This window comes from Mobula birostris, chromosome 2 (genome assembly GCF_030028105.1).
Source record: "Mobula birostris isolate sMobBir1 chromosome 2, sMobBir1.hap1, whole genome shotgun sequence".
In the NCBI taxonomy this organism is placed as follows: domain Eukaryota; kingdom Metazoa; phylum Chordata; class Chondrichthyes; order Myliobatiformes; family Myliobatidae; genus Mobula; species Mobula birostris.
In genome coordinates this window covers 233,892,776-233,911,805 of record NC_092371.1, presented here as the reverse complement: position 1 = coordinate 233,911,805, position 19,030 = coordinate 233,892,776, and the positions used below count along the sequence as shown (strand labels likewise).

At 42.0% G+C, this 19,030-nt stretch overlaps 1 protein-coding gene across 2 annotated transcripts in view; it reads left to right on the top strand.

Moving 5' to 3' along the window:
- lama4 (laminin, alpha 4) overlaps positions 1-16,287 on the top strand; it is a 187,887-nt gene extending 171,600 nt beyond the window's left edge. For both annotated transcript variants that reach the window (XM_072251613.1, XM_072251612.1), the window contains 6 exons: positions 2,161-2,316; positions 3,056-3,215; positions 9,468-9,598; positions 9,761-9,854; positions 12,752-12,871; positions 15,900-16,287. In XM_072251613.1, the coding sequence (XP_072107714.1) occupies positions 2,161-2,316; positions 3,056-3,215; positions 9,468-9,598; positions 9,761-9,854; positions 12,752-12,871; positions 15,900-16,051 (813 nt within the window). In that variant the 3' untranslated portion in view covers positions 16,052-16,287. The remainder of the gene's footprint in view (positions 1-2,160; positions 2,317-3,055; positions 3,216-9,467; positions 9,599-9,760; positions 9,855-12,751; positions 12,872-15,899) is intronic.
- Positions 16,288-19,030: the final 2,743 nt, after the last annotated feature.

Genomic DNA, 19,030 nt, shown 5'->3' with positions numbered 1-19,030 from the left:
ATATCGTATACACCCGTTGCACCGATATATCCAGAAAGTATATACTGTATGTTTTTTAATTGTCCTTACAGATTCTACCTTTTGCATCTTGGAGGACCATACAAAACAGCACTTTTTTTAAAAGTGTGTGTGTGTACTCAATTTGATAATGCCAGTTTATTACTTGCCAGATCCATTCACTTAGCAGCATAAACACTGATAACATAACCTAACAATAATAAATCTTACTACAATAACAATATTGTTAGTAAATTTTCTATGTAAAATGTGCAGCTACGCATCTTTTCAACAAAACTCACACAGGTGTAATATCCTCACTGTCCCTGCACAACATTGCACAACATCCACTAAATAGTCTTTCCTGTTCTCCTTGTTCTGTTGATAGTTATTGAGTCTGTTCATGCATTCACATTTATTTAAGTTTGATTATTGACATTTGTAATCTGACCATTCAGCTAATTGTTGATTGCTCATAGCTGTTTTCCCTATTGTCTTGTAAATTGTTGGTTACTATTGTGTTGTCTGTATTGGTGGTGTAGTCAACATTCTGGGCCGACACCCTTCATCAGAACGGGTGAAGGTTCCTGCTGAAGGGTCTCAACCCAAAACATCAACTATACTCTTTTCCGTAGATGCCGCCTGGCCTGCTGAGTTCTTCCAGCATTTTGTGAGTGTCGATTCCTGGCAACTGATTTATTGATCATTACAGAATGTCTCTCTGGTGCTTCCCACTTCTTCCCCTCTCCCTTCCCCTTTTCACAACTGATTTCCTGCTCCCTGCCTCCTCCCCACTCTCAGTCCACAATACAGACCCATATCAGAATCAGGTTTATCATCACTAACTTATGTCATGACATTTGTTTTTCTTCTGGCAGTAGTAGAGTGCAATATGTAAAATTACTACTGTACTCTGCAAAGGTCTAAGTACCCTAGCTATATAAATGTGCCTAAGACTTGTTCAATATTGTATATTTATTGTTGATGGAGTGAATTAACATTAGACTGCCAAACCTTCATCAGGATACACAACAGGCTGACAAATCATAGCCTGGACTTTGCACCATAATTTTCCCTTTTCCCAACAAAGTAATATCATTTAATCTACTCAGCCTTCCTAAATGGTGAAAATAGCATTCAAAATAAATTCTACTTTGATTATTACCTATGTTGCATTGTATATAGCACCTTAACATCAATATTCAGAAAAGGCACTGCACCAGAAGGGCCATGAGTTAGGCCAGACTTAGTACTACCAATGTCATTGGAATTCCTCATACATTTCCTGAGTGCCTTCCGAGCCATGATACCACAGTCAAAAGAGACCATTAACAAAGGAAAATCAAAGGGGTAATTAGATCCCAGCTGGAACATTGGCCAAATAAAAAGGTGCAAATGCCTGAAGGAAAAGAAAATTTCAAATTTATTTATAAACTCTATTTAATTTTATTCTCTGATAAACAGAACAATGTTGAGGTACTTTCCCATGGTGTCCAAAGGATGCAGAACCCAATTATAGATGTCTACTTCCAATAGTGAATATGACTTCTTCCCCAGATTTAGTCCTCATATACAACATTGGCAGAACAAAGAAGGAGACAGCAGCAGAGGTTACAGTTGGTTGATTTGGTCCTTTAAATTGTGTAACAATCTCATTATACTCTGTAGGTTTTTAACAATTGGAAACAGATAAAAAGTTTTTTTTCAAGTAATTAAATGTACTGTAATTAACTTAACTCCAACCTGATGGCATGAATATCGATTTCCCCTTCCGGTAGACATCCTCCCTCCCCCTTCCTCTATTCTCCACTCTGACCTTTTACTTCTTCTCACCTGCCTATCACTTCCCTCTGGGTCCCCTTCTTCTTCTCTTCCTCCTATGGTTCACTCTCCTCTCCAGTCAGATTCTTTCTTCTCCAGCCCTTGATCTTTCCCACCCACCTGGCTTCACCTACAGTATCACCTTTCAGCTAGCCTCCTTCCCCTCCCCCACCGCCTTTTAATTCCGGCATCTTCCTCTTTCCTTCTCGGTTCTGAAGAAGGGTCTTGGCCTGAAAATGTTAACTGTTCATTCATTTCTACAGATGCTGACTGAGTTCCCCCAGCATTTTATGTGTGTTGCTCGTGTTTAAACTTAACTAAATTGTTTTGTTTGTTACTTAGGTCATCTTTACACGTGAAAATAACAAAGGGCGATTGGTAATAGATGGTCTCCATGCTCTGGAGAACCATCTCAACATTCCTATTCATTCATTGCAAGTCCATGAACCATTCTACATAGGAGGTGTGCCTCTACAAAAAGCAGGAAAGAACATTCAGGTGAGTTGTTCTAGTAACCCCATCACATAGTACCAATGTATTGTAGAGCTAATAGATGCAGTCACTTTCAGCACAGTCCGATTCTCTTTTGGGAAGATCGGAAAAGGTATCTGTCTTCTGTGTGCATTTGAAATTAATATTTAAATAACATAGGAATGTTAAAAAATCATCAAACATCCACTCCAAGAGAGTTAAGTTTCATAAATTTTAAAAATTATTATTAAAACCAATTTTTTCAGAATATCCTTTTATTAGGAAAGGGCAAAGTTTGTATCATTGTATTTTCTCACAATGTTTGGTATTACCGCAGCTCAAGTGACCTTTCCATTGTTTAATGCCAAGTCCATTGCTGGGACATTGCCAGCTTCTAGGCAAAAGGAAAATCACCATGGAATCATGCTTCCCTTTATCAGATTGGAAATAAGTCAGAATTTCTATGGAAGGGAATAAACAATTTGTAACAGGACAATGTTGACATTTCAGTTTCTATGGAGTTGAATAAACAGTCAACATTTCTATGGAAAGCAATAAACAGGCTTCTTCCCCCCTTCATTTCCAGTTCTGATGGAGTGTCTCAGGCTGAAATATCGATTGGTTCTTCCCCTCCATAGATGCTGCTTGACCTGCTGAGTACCTCTGGCATGTTGTGTATGTTGCATGTAGATTTAAATATTTGGTGCCTGTGAGTAATTTCATAATGAATTGAGTAATTAATTAAGAGATCTTTCTTTTTCATCAGGTCAAATCCATCCGAAGCTTTAATGGTTGTCTTCAGAACTTTCAGCTAAATGGTTGGTCTCTTCCATCAGCTACCCACACATTCGGTGTTACACCTTGTTTCGAAGGTCCAACTGAACCAGGGACTTTCTTTTCTGCAGAAGGAGGATATGTGATACTGGGTGAGTAAGATGGACACATCCCATCACACATCAGGTAAAAGGGTAACTAATAAATTATTTCATACTACAAAAGACCCGAGTGGTGAATCTGTGGAATTCTCTGCCACAGGAAACAGTAGAGGCCAGTTCATTGGTTATATTTAAGAGGGAGTTAGATATGGCCCTTGTGGCTACAGGGGTCAGGGGGTATGGAGGGAAGGCTGGGGCGGTGTTCTGAGTTGGATGATCAGCGATGATCATAATAAATGGCGGTGCAGGCTCGAAGGGCCGAATGGCCTACTCCTGCATCTATTTTCTATGTTTCTATGTTTCTATGATCTATAAAAATCCAACTTCCTGAATCTGCACTCCCACATCTTTGCCAGGAAGCAAAAGAGAAAACACTTTAAAAAAAACTGCAATGTCTTTTCCAAATTTCAGGTAAATCAAATGTCACAAATCAAGAGGCACCCCTCATTAGTGCACTCTTAATTACCTTTGATTACCATCCTAATTCTACTAGTTGCAAATCAGTCCTCAAGGACTGCCTCAGGAACGGAACCCTTCTGCAAGCTAGGGACATCCTTGGGCCCACTCAGGAAATTAGAAAATCATTGTCACTCTGGGTACATCGACCATGTCAATCAAAGTGAAGATTAGCTTTATTTGTCACACGTGCATGCAGTGAAATGCTTCTTCTGTGTCAAATCAAATTAGCAAGAAAGTGCTGCCACACTTCCAGTACCAACAGCATGCCCACAACTCACTAATCCTAACCATACATCTTTGGACTGTGGGAGGAAACCAGAGCACCTGGAGGAAACTCATGCAGTCATGGCGAAAACATACAAACTCCTTACAGACAGTGGGCAGGAAAAGAATCCCAATCTTACAGATGTCTGCTGTAAAGAATTGCACTGACCACTACACTAGCGTACCACCCAAATGAAAGAATTATTTAAATGAACTGGATGAAATAAGTTCACAACGCGGCTGATAAATCTCAGAGTATATGAAAATTGTCAAAGAAATATGAAGCATAAAACCTGAGGTGCCCCTCAGGGCTGTGTACTAAGCCCCCTCCTTTACTCTCTGCATACTCATGACTGTGTCACCACCCACAGCTCTAATCTGCTAATTAAATTTGCTGATGACACCGCACTGATTTGCCTAATCTCAAATAAAAATGAGGCAGCCTACAGAGAAGTCATCACCCTGACACAGTGGTGTTGAGAAAACAACCTCTCCCTCAATGTCGCAAAAACAAAGGAGCTGTTTGTGGACTACAGGAGGAATGAAGACATGGTAACCCCTATTGACATCAATGGATCTGGGGTTGAGAGGGTGAACAGCTTTAAGTTCCTCGGCATAAACATTACCAAGGATCTCACGTGGTCGGTACATACCGGCTGTGTTGTGATAAAGGCACAACAGCGCCTCTTTCACCTCAAACAGTTGAGGAAGTTTGGAATGGGCCCCCAAATCCTAAGAACTTTCTACAGGGGCACAATTGAGAGCATCCTGACTGGCTGCATCAGTGTTAAAAGGGCCTGAAGGATCACTGGGGACCCAAGTCACCCCAACCACAAACTGTTTCAGCTGCTACCATCCGGGAAACAGTACCACAGCATAAAAGACAGGACCAACAGGCTCCAGGACAGCTTCTTCCACCAGGCCATCAGACTGCTTAATTCATGCAGACACAACTGTATTTCTGTTATATTGACTGCTAATATTTAACAATCTTGTTGCTGTCCTGTTGTACATACTATTTATTATAAATTGATATAAATTGCACATTGCACATTTAGACGGAGATGTAACATAAAGATTTTTACTCCTCATGTATGTGAAGGATGTAAGTAATAAAGTCAATTCAATTTGATTCAGTTCAAACTGCTCGCATAGGAAGTGAATGTTAAGAGCCATGGTAGAGTAGCAGTTAGCTCAATGCTGTTACAGCTCAGGGCATCCAAGTTTGGAGATCAATTCTGACATCATCTGTAAGGAGTCTGTACATCCTTCCATGACTGCATGGATTTTCTCTGGGTGCTCTGGTTTCCTCCCACAGTCTATAGATGTACTGGTCATTGTAAATTGTCCAATGATTAGGTCATGAGACCATAAGACATAGGAGCAAAATTAGGTCGTTTGGCCCTTTGAGTTTGCTCTGACATTCAATCATGTCTGATCCTTTTCTTTTCTCCTCCTCAGCCCCACTCTCCTGCCTTCTCCCCATACCCTTTGATGCCATGGACAATCAAGAACCAGTCAATCTCTGCCTTAAATACACCGAATAACCTGGCCTCCACAGCTGTCTGCGGTAACAAATTCTACAAATTTACCATCCTCTGGCTAAAGATATTTCTCCACATCTCTGTTTTAAATGGATAGCCCTCTATCCTAAGGCTGTGCTCTCTTGTCCTAGACTCCCCTGCCATGGGAAACCTCCTTTCCACATCTACTCTGTCTAGGCCTTTCAACATGTGAAAGGTTTCAATGAGCTCCTCCTCATCCTTCTAAATCCCAGTGAGCACAGGCCCAGAGCCATCAAATGTTCCTCATATGATAACCCTTTCATTCCTGGAATCATCCTTGTGAACCTCCTCTGGACCCTCTCCAATGCCAGCACACCTTTTCTAAGATGACGGGCCCAAAACTGTTCATGATACTCAAGGTGAGGCCTCACCAGTGCCTTATAAAGCCTCAGTATCACATCCTTGCTCTGGTATTCTAGACCTCTTGAAATGAATGCTATTATGGCATTTGCTTTCCTCACTACCAACTCAACCTGCAAGTTAACCTTCAAGGTGTTCTGCTCAAGGACTCCCAAGTCCCTTTGCATCTCAGATTTTTGGATTTTCTCCCCATTTAGAAAATAGTCTGCATATTTATTTCTACTACCAAAGTATATGACCATGCATTTTCCAGCATAGTATTTCATTTGCCACTTTCTTTACCATACTCCTAATCTGTCTAAGTCCTTCTGCATCCTACTTGTTTCCTCACCACTACCTGCTGCTCCACCAATTGTTGTATCATCTACAAGCTTGGCAACAAAGCCATCTATTCCATCATCTAAATCATTGATATACAGCATAAAAAGAAGCGGTCCCAAAACTGACTCCTGCAAAACTCTACTAGTCACTGGCAGCCAACCAGAAAAGGATCCTTTTATTCCCACTTGCTGCCTCTTATCAGTCAGCCATTGCTCTAACCATACTAGTAACTTTCCTTTAATACCATGGGCTCTTAATTTGATAAGCAGCCTCATGTGTGGCACTTTTTCAAAGGCCTTCTGAAAATTCAAATATACAACATCCACTGCATCCCCTTTATCTATTCTACTTGTCATCTCCTCAAAGAATTTCAAACAGGTTTGTCAGGAAAGATTTTTCCTGAAGGAAACTATGCTGACTTTGTCCTATCTTGTCCTGTATCACCAAGAACTCCATCACCTCATCCTTAACAATTGACTCCAACATCTTCCCAACCACTGGGGTCAAGCTAACTGGTTTAAATTGAATTGAATTGACTTTATTTCTTACGTCCTTCACATACATGAGGAGTAAAAATCTTTACGTTATGTCTCCATCTAAAAGTGCAACATCAATCATAGTACTTTATAATAATTTACAATAATTAGAACAGTCAATGTAACATAATAATACACTCAAATCAGTGTGAGTAATCAGTCTGATAGCCTGTAGGTAGAAGCTGTCCCGGAGACTGTTGGTCCTGGCTTTTATGCTGTGGTACCATTTTCCGGATGGTAGCAGCTGGAATAGATTGTGGTCAGACTGACTCTGGTCCCCAATGATCCTTTGGGCCCTTTTTTCACACCTGCCTTTGTAAGTGTCCTGAATCATGAGAAGTTCACAACTACAGTTGTGCTGGGCTGTCTGCACCACTCTCTGCAGAATCCTACAATTAAGGGAGGTACAGTTTCCATACCAGGCAGTAATGCAGCCAGACAGGATGCTCTCAATTGTGCCCCTGTAGAAAGTTTCTTAGGATTTGGTGGCCCATACCAAATTTTCTCAACCGTCTGAGGTGAAAGTGGCGCTGTTGTGCCTTTTTCACCACACAGCTGGTGTGTACAGACCATGTGAGGTCCTCGGAGATGTGGATGTTGAGGAACTTAAAGCTGTTTACCATCTCAACCCTAGATCCATTGATGTCAATAGGGATTAGGCCGTCTCCATTCCTCCTGTAATCTATAACCAGCTCCATTGTTTTTGCGACTTTGAGGGAGATGTTGTTTTCTTGACACCACTGGGTCAGAAAAAGTCATCTCATAGGCCTTCAACCAATTCACTCTCTTGAGATCTATGTCGAATCTAAATTTCCCAATTGACCTGAATATTAAAATCTTCAATACCTATCATAACATTACCCTTTTGACACATCTTTTCTGTTTCCTATTGTAATCTGTAGTCCACATCCCAGCTACTGTTGGGAGGCCTGTATGTACAGTAACTGCCATCAGGGTCAGGGTCTTTTTACACTTACATTTTCTTAACTCAGCCCACAAGGGTTCAACATCTGCCAATTCTATGTCACATCTTTCTGATGATTTGGTGCCAAGCCACACCACCCCCTCTGCCTACCTTCCTATCCGTCTGACACAACGTGTAACCTTGGACATTCAGCTCTCATCTACAACCATACCTCAGCCACAATTCAATGATGGCTACAACATCATAACCAACAATCCATAATATTACAACGAGATATTCACTATATTTCCTATATTCTGTGCATTGAGACATAACACTTTGAGTACTGTATTTGCTACCCTTTTTGATTCTGCATCTTTAATTCACTGGACTCACCCTGCTGTCTGCAATTTTGTCCTGTCATCTGCCTGCCCTTCCTAACAGTCTGATTGCACGTTATCTTTGCTTTTTTACCATCCGTCCTATCCTGAGTCCCTTCACTCCGGTTCTCAACCTCCCCCCCCCTGCCAAATTAGTGTAAAGCCTCCCTAACAGTTCTAACAAACCTGCCCATGAGAGTATTGGTCCTCCTCAGGTTCAGGTGCAACCCGTCCCTTTTGTGCAGGTCACACCTCCCCCAGAAGAGATCACAATGATGCAAGAATCTGAAGCCCTGCCCCCTGTGCCTGCTCAGCCATGCATTTATCTGCCAAGTCTCCCTAATTTTACCCTCACTAGCATACAGCACAGGCAGAAATCCAGAAATTGCTATCCTGGAGGTCCCGTTTCTCAGCTTTCTGACTAGCTCTCTAAATTCTCTCTTCAGGTTCTCTTTGCTTTTCCTTCCTATGTCATTGGTACCAAAATGTACCAAGAAATTTGACTGCTCTCCCTCCTGCTCCAAATCCTGTGGACACGATCTGTGACGTCCCTGACACTGGCACCTGGGAAGTAACATACCATCCAGGCATCTCATTTACCTCCACAGAATCTCTGACTACTGAGGCCCCTATCACTACCACTCCCCTCTTTTCCCTCTTTCCCTTTTGCCCCACAGACCCATGCTCAGTGCCAGTAACCCGGTCTCCATGGCATTCGCCTGGGAGGTTGTCCCTGACAACAGTATCCAAAATGGTGCACTTACTATTGAGGAGACTGGCCACAGGGGCGCTCTGCGCTAACTGTCTATTCACCTTCCCATTCCTTATCCTTATCCAGCTACCCAACTCCTGCAACTTTTGGGTGACGACTTCCCTGTGACCCTGATCGATTATCTCCTCACTCTCCCGTACAAACCGCTCATCCAGTTGCTGCTCCAGTTCCCTAACACGGTCTTCAAGAAGCTGCAGCCCGATGCACTTCACACAGATGTAGTTCCCAGGGAGATTCTGGGTCTCCAACATCCGGCATGAAGAACACACAACAGCCATGTAAACCTCACTGAGTGCCACGGACACAATGTGCCAAGAATAAAGGGAAACTTAACAGAAGCTTACCCGGAGCCAACACCTCTTCCGAGCTGAAGCCTCTTTGAGCCAAAGCCTGACACTCCCATTCTCACCTCTGGCCCACTCCCAACACGGCTGCACCACCAACGGCTGTTCCGCTTGTCCATTCTGTATTTATTCCTCTCTGTGCTGCTCCTGCCGCTGATTGGGTCGCCAGAATGACACCGAACACCCGCGAAGCTCTCCTTTTAGTTAGGCTAGGATTGAATCAGGGAATCGCTGGGCAGGGCAGTTCGAAGAATCAGAACAGCCTTTGCCACACTGTATCTCCAAATAAAAAAAAAAGATTGTGGAAAAAAAATCAATGATTTTGACTTGATTTTCAGATGATTCATTCAATGTTGGATTACGGTTTGAGCTTGTGTTTGAAATCCGTGCTCGAAATCATTCAGGGATCCTGATACACATTCACAGTTCCAGCCACAAATACCTAAACGTCTTCATGGAACATGGGAAGGTAAGGATTTAATGAATAAATCCTGAGGCAATTTTCCTTCATTGGCACTCAGTAGATGAGTCAGACTGGACATTGTATATAGCAGTAATGGAGTCAACTCGTGTTTAAAACTTGTTGCTGCACATTTGGCAAGTTTCTATTCTAAAATTCATTTCTGTGCAGATCACGTTAAAAGTTAGCAATGGAACTGCAGTGTTTGAAACTTCAGTAACTCCAAAGCAAAGTCTCTGTGACAGTCGGTGGCACAGAATAGCAGGTAAAGATAATTTTAATTACCTGATCAATGCTTAAACATATGTAGCCCCCTGGTAAGCCTCAGGCTCGCTCAGCTCGCTTTCGTCTAGGGGGAACAGCCTTCGGCCCCGCCAAACTGGGTAATCAAGTTTGTGTGGATGCCGTGTGATGTACCCCACCCCGCCAAATGACAGACAATACACCGTATGCGATTAAATAATTACACTTTACAGATCTTACTGGAACTATGTAATTAATAGAGGTAAACTATAAAAGGAAAGTTAAAGGTGCCAATCTTATCAAAGTTCAACCACTTCGTGCACAACAGTTGGAGATCAATTAACGGAGTCTTCTTTCCACCATTCGATCCCCTCCGACCTCCTCCACCCGCCGCTTGGGACTAACCACGGTGGTCGACCAGACGCTCCACATGAGTCTGTCTTCATCTCCTCTCCTCGCCAAAATCCCTGGGCCTCGGGCTCCCACTTGGGGTCCGTTCCGTCACCCAGCTTACAGCATCTCGTCTCCTCTCTCTGTCCCCATCGCACCTTCTGCCCCAAAGCCTGCAAAAACAATAGCTTACAGACACACAAGAAAGAATAACACCTATCCCAATTGGTTAGCAAATGAATACAATTCTCTTATCAGTAATTATAACCCAAGCAATTCTCTTATCAGTAATTATAACCCAAACAAGCTGCGAGAGAGAAGCACTTTCTCAGCAGTTAACATAACAAAGAAGCCATTTTTATTTTTAACATAACGTAGAAGCCATTTTATTAGCCTTAGCAGTAACATAAAAGAAGAAACCCCTTACACACAGATGTTACAGATGCTGTATATCCAGAGGAAGAAACACAAAATGCCAGAGGAACTCACCAGGTACAGGAATGTTTATGTAGAGGAATGAATTATCAATAGTTCGGCCAAGACCCTTAATCAGGACTGGAAAGGAAGGGGGAAGGGAAGGAGCACAAGCTGGCAGGTGATAGGTGAAGATTGGTAGGTTGGGGAGTGGTGATGAGGTGAGAAGCTGGGAGGTGTAGGGTGAAAAGGTAAAGGTCTGAAGAACAAGAAGGAATCTGATCTGAGTGGAAAGTGGACCATGGGACAATGAGAAGGAGGGAACAAAAGGGAGGTGATGGGACAGTGAGGAGAAGAGAAGGGGTAAGAGGGGAGCTTGAATGGGGGATAGCCAGCCCGTGGTGTAATGACATCTGCACCGGACTTCGAGCCAAGTGGTCCTGGGTTCGAGTCCAGCCGGCTCCTTGCATGCTTTCCATTAGTGCTGGGTTGAGCGCTAAGCTAGCAATTCAGCTTTGTAAAGAGCAGGCGAACTGCTAAAGAAACGGCAAGATTGCCCCCCAACGCACCACAAGGCACGGAGAGGAATAACAACTGCATGGGGAGTGGGAAAAGAGAGAGGGGGGAGAAATTACTGGAAGTTAGAGAAATCAATGTTCACGTCAGCAGGTTGGAGCCTACCCAGACGGTATGTGAGGTGCTGCTCTCCCAACTTGAGAGCGGCCTCATCGTGTCATTGGCACATGCCATGGACTGACATGTCAGAATGAGAATGAGAAGTGGAATTAAAATTGGTGGCCACCAGGAAAACCTGCCCTTTGTGTCCAATTAATGCTTGTTTACAAATATTCCATTAAGCTATTTAATCAAAATTAAAATCCTGAACCATTTCATAATAACTTTGATCACTAGGCCCAAATAGTTGGTGTAATAATCAGAATTAGAGGCAGTTAATTTATTGAGAGATCTAGTTTCCTTTTATAATTATATTTCATTGAATTGAATCTATTCAACAACATTTTTATGTGTTTTCCAGTGCTAACAGTGTTGATTCTAGGAATAGGGTACTTATTGTTTAAGGCACTCAGGGATGCAATCAAGCTTTCCTAGACTAATACAGTTAATATAAATAATATGCCTCAACTGCAAAACCAGAAATATAGGTTGCTCTTTCCATATTTACAAAGAATGTATACATTGATTACAAAGTCAACATCACTTTGCTTGGCTAGGCTGCAATGGTACACACTATTGATCCAGTATGTCTGATGAATGTGTCCATTTATTTTCTTATCTCTGGACTTGCTGACACTATTAGATATTTTAGATTTATCTATCAATAAGGCAGCATATTTATAAAGGTCTTTACTAAACTTCAAGATCAATAAACCAGAAAACGGCATGAATATTGATAAATTCTTCCCTCCCTCCCCCCCCTTCTATTCCCTGTTCTGGCCCTTTACTTCTTCTCACCTGCCTATCACTTCCCCCGGCACCCCTCCTTTTTCCCTTCTGCTGCGGTCTACTCTCCTCTCCTATTGGATTCCTTCCCCCACGACCCTTTACCTTTCCCAACCATTTGGCTTCACCTATCCTGCCTATCCTCTTTCCTCCTTCTCCCCCACTTTTAATTCTGCCATGCTCCCCCTCCCTTTTCACTCCTGAAGAAGGGTGTCAGCCCGAAATGTTGACTGTTCATTCAGTTCCATAGATGCTGCCTGACCTGCTGAGCTCCTCCAGCACTGTGTGTGTGTTGTCTGGATTTAATAGATCACAAGTATCCACAAGTCCATAGTGCAATAGTGTGACACTAGTGTGAAATTTTACTAAGTTCTGCTTTCCTTTGAATAAAACCAGTTGATGGCATCTAATGATAATTTGTCCTATGCCTTCCTAACTGATGGGAACTGGGTTGAAACTGACGAAGATTATCAGCAAAGTCGTGAGTCTGTTCCACCTCATGTTAACTTACCCTGTCACCCAATCCATTTAATTGGTGACATTCTGAGGCACATACCAATCATTTCCTATTTGGGTCTCAAAACTGAACCTAATGCATCGACCATTTTTGAGCAATGTATGTTCTACTAGTAATATATCTTATTGCTCTTTCAGTCATCAGAGATTCAAACGTTGTGCAGCTGGATGTCGACTCTGAAGTAAATCATGTGGTGGGGCCATTAACATCACATTCTTTCAACAAGAAGGAACCAGTATTTGTTGGTGGAGTGCCAGGTAAAGCCAATATGTAAAACTCATCTGTATTTCACTAGAAAATGCTGCAAGTTGACTATTTCTAGCTAGAAATACTTGAGAAATTGTATTGATTTAGCCCAGAGCCAATATTTTTTGCAGTGTGGAGGAATAGGGGGATCTTTGGGTCCAGATTCATAGATCCCTCAAAGTTGCTGCCCATATGGATAGGGTTGTTAAGAAGGCATATGGTGTGCTGGCCTTCATAATTTGGGGAATTTAGTTCAAAAGTTGTAAGGTAATGTTGCAGCTCTATAAAACCCTAGTTAGATCACACTTGGGACTAATGTGTTCAGTTTTGGTCACCTTATTATAGGAAGGATGTGGAAGCTCTAGAGAGGCTACAGAGGAAATTTATCAGGATGCTGCCTGGTGTTAGAGAGTATTTCTAATGAGGATGCATAGAGCAAGCTAGGACTTTTCTCTTTGGAGTGAAGAAGGATGACAGGTGTATAAGATGGTAAGAGGAATAGATCAGGTGCAAGGTGGGAAAGGCTACCATGAGGGAGCATAATTTTAAGGTAATTGGAGGAAAGAATAGGGGAGGGGGATGTCAAAGGTAATATTTTTTCAAAGATTGGTGTGTAGATGAAGCACCCTGCCAGGGGTGGTAATAGAGACAGAAACATTAGGACATTTAAGAAACTGTTAGATAGGCACATGGATAATAGAAAAATAGAAGGGTACATTCTATTTAGTTATGACTCTTTTTAGTGAAGGCTAAAAAGGCCTGTACTGTGCTGTAATGTTCTATGCTTTTAGTGATACTACAGTACCGTGCAAAAGACTTGGGCACATATATAGCTAGGGTACCTCAACTTTTACACAATCCTGTAGTAATTTTATGTATTGCACTGTACTGTCTCCACAAAAAAAACATATTTCATAACATATGTGAGTGATGATAAACCTGATAGTGATATGGGTCTCTATTGTGGACTGAGAGTGGGAAGGGGGCAAGGAGAGAGGAATCATGTTGGGAAACAGGGAATGGAGAAGAGATGGAGCGGGAAGCACTAGAGGGACATTCGGTAATGATCAATTAACCAATTGCTTGGAATCAAGCAACCTTTCCTGGTGTCTCAGGGCTGGATGTGTATGCTCTCATATCAGTTCCCACCCCTGGCACTCCTCCTTTGCCACCTTTCCCACACCTATCCCACGATTCCCTACCCTTGCTATTCCCAACATTCTTTGCTCTTGCCAGACTTACAAGCCCACACTCTGCTCCATGTTGACAAATAGAGTACTGTGCAACAGTTTTGGGCACCCTAGCTTTATATAAGACTGATGCACAGTACTGTATATACTGTATATATGTGCTCGGCATTTTTTTCAACTTAAGAAATGAAGAAATATGAAACTGGGTTATATTGAATAACACATTCAGACTTGTAATGATTGACTTTCAAATGCAATCAATATAGGAATAAGGAGTTCCATTTCCTTTCAAACTCAGCATGTGTTCTCAATCTAGCCAACTTTTAATCTCTAGAACTGATCATCAGAGAGTTGTTGGCACAGATATTCCTGACAGTTCTCCACAAGGAAAATTTCCCAGAAAGAACCCGGTTAAAAAAAAAAGTTGTCAGGTTTAGACAGAACCTCTAAATATTGTTCCAATCTTTGCTCAGGGAAGCTCAATAACTCTCACCACCAAGTTCAGGAATGGTTGTTACCCCTCAGCCATCAGGCTTTTGAACCGCAAGGGGGACAACTTCACTTGCTCCATCACTGATCAGTTCCCACAACCTATGGACCCACTTTCAAGGGCTCTTCATCTCAAGCTCTTGAGATTTATTGCTTATGTATTCATTATTATACCTTTCACTCTTTTTATTTTTACTTCCTACCTGTTAGAGCAGCAATGAAGGTCCTCCGTCCATTTCTTTTTTGCTTAGGTTGTTGTCTTTTGCACACTGGTCATCCACTCTGTTGGTGCAGTCTTTCCTTGGCTCTATTATGGTTTTTGGATTTAATAAGTATACCTGCTAGAAAATGAACCTCAGTTGTATATGGTGGCATGTATGTACTGCGATAATAAACTAACTTTGAAGGTATATCGGTGTATTTAGTTCATCACTCCAGGATCTTGACTAGAACTGCAAGAATGAAACATACAGCTTGAGTACGGACAAAAATAAAATCTGTTATTGGGTATACAGTGGTAATATCCATTACTGTGCATATGTACTCATTGCCTGTTACATTGCTGGCATTTAGGGCAGCAGTGAAGGTCCTCTCTCTGTCTGTCACAGGATTCTTCATTGCTGTTTTCATAACTGTTTTTTGACCAGTCAGGATCGTTAGCCCTGAGCTGAATCCCCGAACCTGGAGGACCAGTGGACCACTCTTAGTCTGGTCTCTACCCCTTAACCTGGTTGGCACAGGTGACCCTACCAAGAGTCAATGCCAACACTGCTCTCCAGGTCATTGAGGTATGCAAGCTCCAAACCATACAACAAGCTTGTGGTCCTCTTGGAAGATGATTGGGCATACATTGGTAATATCCATTATTTTCCTGATCTAAGAGAGTTTGGCTCAAGTTGATGATTAATTTACTATTTCAAATCCAAAAGCAAAATAGTGCAGATGTTGTAAATCTGAAATAAAAACATGTGGAGAAAGACAAACTTAGTTAATGTTTCAGGTTGAATGATGGTCCACAATCAATGGACTCACTTTCAAGTACTGTTCATCTCATGCTCTCGATATTTACTACTTATTTATTATTGTTTTTTTCTTTTCATATTTGTATAATTTGTTGTCTTCTTAACTTTGATTGGACACCCTAGTTGAGCGGTCTTTCATTGATTCTATTATAGTTATTATTCCATAGATGTTGAGTATGCTCACAGGAAAATGGGTCTCAGGGTTGTATATGCTGAAATATATGTACTTTGATAATAAATTCACTTTGAACTTTAAAGACCCAGGAAAGTTTAAGTTACGGTGTTATTAATTTGCACTAAAGCAATTTGAAGAATAATTTTCCATTCTGTTTCCTTAGAGTCATTGCTCAGCCCAAAACTGAGAATACGCCAGTCATTCACCGGCTGCATGAGAAACTTCAGCATCAATGAAGCTCCTGTCATTTTCACCAAAGCGGCACTGGTCAGCGGAGGAGTCAACATCAACTCTTGCCCAGCACCAGCAGCCTAGTACTTGTCAACTCTGCTTCTACGAGTCATATGCAGGAACGTGAAGGATAGCTGAGACAAATTACTTTCTCGTGTAGTTTTCAGGGGCAGGGTGGGGGTCAATAATTTGTCCAAATTGATTTGGTTGGGTCACATCAGTACTTTCATGCCATCAGTTTCCAGTTTGTCCATGGACTTCATTTTACTTCTCCATGTGTAATCTACTTAGAACCAATAAATGCTCTGTTTGCTCCTTCATTCTTGAAAGCACAAAAAAATCCCGTTTTGCTACCAGCTCACTACCAGTGCAGAGTGTGCCATTTTTCACAGTGCACATATACGAACAGCAGTTTCTCAAATTAATCAGATCAAATATTACTCAGAGAGCATCAATGCAATGCTCACATTTCCACTCAGGGTAATACAATGGTTCCCAGCCTTTTTTTATGCCATGGTCCCCTACCATTAACGGGGGGGAGGGGGGGTCCATGGACCCCAGGGATAATAAAAAGCAATCCTCTTTATACAAACATTGTGGGCACGTGGCCAAGTGGTTAAGGCATTGGACTAGTGACCTGAAGGTTGTGAGTTGGAGCCCCAGCTGAGGCAGCATGTTGCGTCCTTGAGCAAGGCACTTAATCACACATAGCTCTGTGACGACATTGGTGCCAAGCTGTATGGGTCCTAATGCCCTTCCCTTGGACAACATCGGTGTCGTGGAGAGGGGAGACTTGCAGCATGGGCAACTGCTGGTCTTCCATACAACCTTGCCCGGGCCTGCGCCCTGGAAAGTGAAGACTTTCCAGGCACTGATCCATGATCTCGCAAGACTAACGGATGCCTTAAAAATTAAAATTATACAAACTCACACTGTGCAGTTAGGGGTAATGATGCCCTTTTGGTTTCCCAACAATTGTCTAATAGAGCTCATCTTTTGTGTGACTTACAGCTGAAGACCATTCACCTGACCTTTACAATGAGCTGGGCTAATTATCCAGCACCTTTAATTTTAATTAGCGGGTATGTCACACCATTCCACTTCCAGCAGTGGACTACAGGTCCATGAGCCTAATCAGAGGCATTCTAAAAGATAAAATAATCACCAAAAAAATTTGGGTCATCCCTGCTTTAAGAAGTCATAATTGTGTAACTTGCTTGTCTCAGAACTGTTAAAAACCGGCCTGCTTCTTTCACATGTGCAGTCGCCAGCTGGGTTTGCAGCTGTCACGTCACTCAAGAGCTGGCCCAAGTGTTTAAAGATTTCTTCTTGCTGTGGACAAGAGGGAGGATGGGAATGGGGAGACCAGAACGTGGAAACAGAATGATGAAAGGAAAACAACCAAGGGGAGGTTGCAACAGCACATTCCCATTTTTGTTTTAACTTGAATGAAAATTATAGGGTCTCCAATATTATTGCACAAAATATCACAAGCAAATGGAATCATTGTTGATGTGAATTACTACAAGGGGCACTTGTTCCAGTTTCCCATTGACAGAACTTGAAAAGAACATAAAGATTGAAGCAAGGGTAGTCTATTCAGCCCATCATGCCTGCTCTCCCATTCTATAACATTATGGCTGATCATTTACCTCAGCACCACTTTCCCACACAATATAATATGCCTTGATTCCTCTAATATCTGAAAAATCAACACATCTTTACTGCCAAACAACTGAACATCCACCTCTCCTTGGGGCATAGCATCCCTAAGATTCATTCCTGTCTGAGTGAAGAAATTTTTGTCCCAACTGTCTAACCCCCATTCTTTCTTCTCAAAAGCACAGCAAGAAAAAACACTATCCCTGCACCCAACCTCACAAACTTCTTAAAATTTCAACAAGACCGACCTTTATATATTGGTTTCGTCCTCCTTCCTTTCCAGTCCTGATGAAGGGTCTCGACCTGAAACGCTGACTGTTAATTTCCCTCTATAGATGCTGCCTGACCTGCTGAGTTCCTCCAACATTTTGTGCATGTTGTTCAAGATTCCCAGCATCTGCAGAACCTCTTGTATGTCAATGGGACGGTCACTCATTCCTCTGAGCTGGACACAACATGGGTCCAGTCTGCCATCTGACAAGTCCACCATCAGTGACTGCACCTACTCGATCACAAATCTGTCCTCCCTTTAATTTAAATTAAGTGAATAGTGCAAAAAGAGAGAAAAAAATAGTGAGGTCGTGGTCATGAGTTGCATGAGAATTCAGAAATCTGATGGCAGAGGGTAGAGACCTATGGCTCACCACGACCTTGTAGAATTGCAGCTAGATACCACTGCCTTTGCATTCACATTCTCTTGCAATAAGGTTCAACATAGCTTCTGCTTTCCTAACTCCTTGTTAAAACTGTAAGTAACTTTCAACCATTCATATGCAGAGACTCGGAGATTCCAATGAACGCTAACATTTCCCAGTAGTTAAAAATACTCTACCATTCTCCTTTTCTACCAAAGATTATGTATTTCCTGCATTACTTTCTATCAACCATATCCTTGCCTGTTAACTTAGCCTGAATACATCCATCTTCTATCCCAAACTGCCATTCAGTTTTGGATCATCATCAAATTTAAATATATTACATTTGATCCTTACCCCTCTCTGTTAGGTCTGTATCCTTCAGAGAACTTAGCAGTATGACAAAATTTCTAAATAAAAATACACTTAAAATATATGTATAAAGATATATATATATAGTAAGTTAAATAAGCCATGCAGGAAGAGAGGAAAAAAAGACTTGGGGTTCATTGTCCATTCAGAAATCTGATGGCAGAGGAGAAGAAGTTGTTCCTGAATCATTGAGTGTGTACCTTTAGGCTTCTGTGCCTTCTCCTTGATGGTACCAATGAGGAGAGGGCATATCCGGGGCTGATGAGGGTCCTTAATGATGGATGCCACCTTATTGTGGCATCACCTTTTGTAGCTGTCCTGGATGCTGGGAAGCCCATGATGAAGCTGGAAGAGTTTGCAACTTCAGGCAGCTTTTTCTGATCTTGTGCCCCTC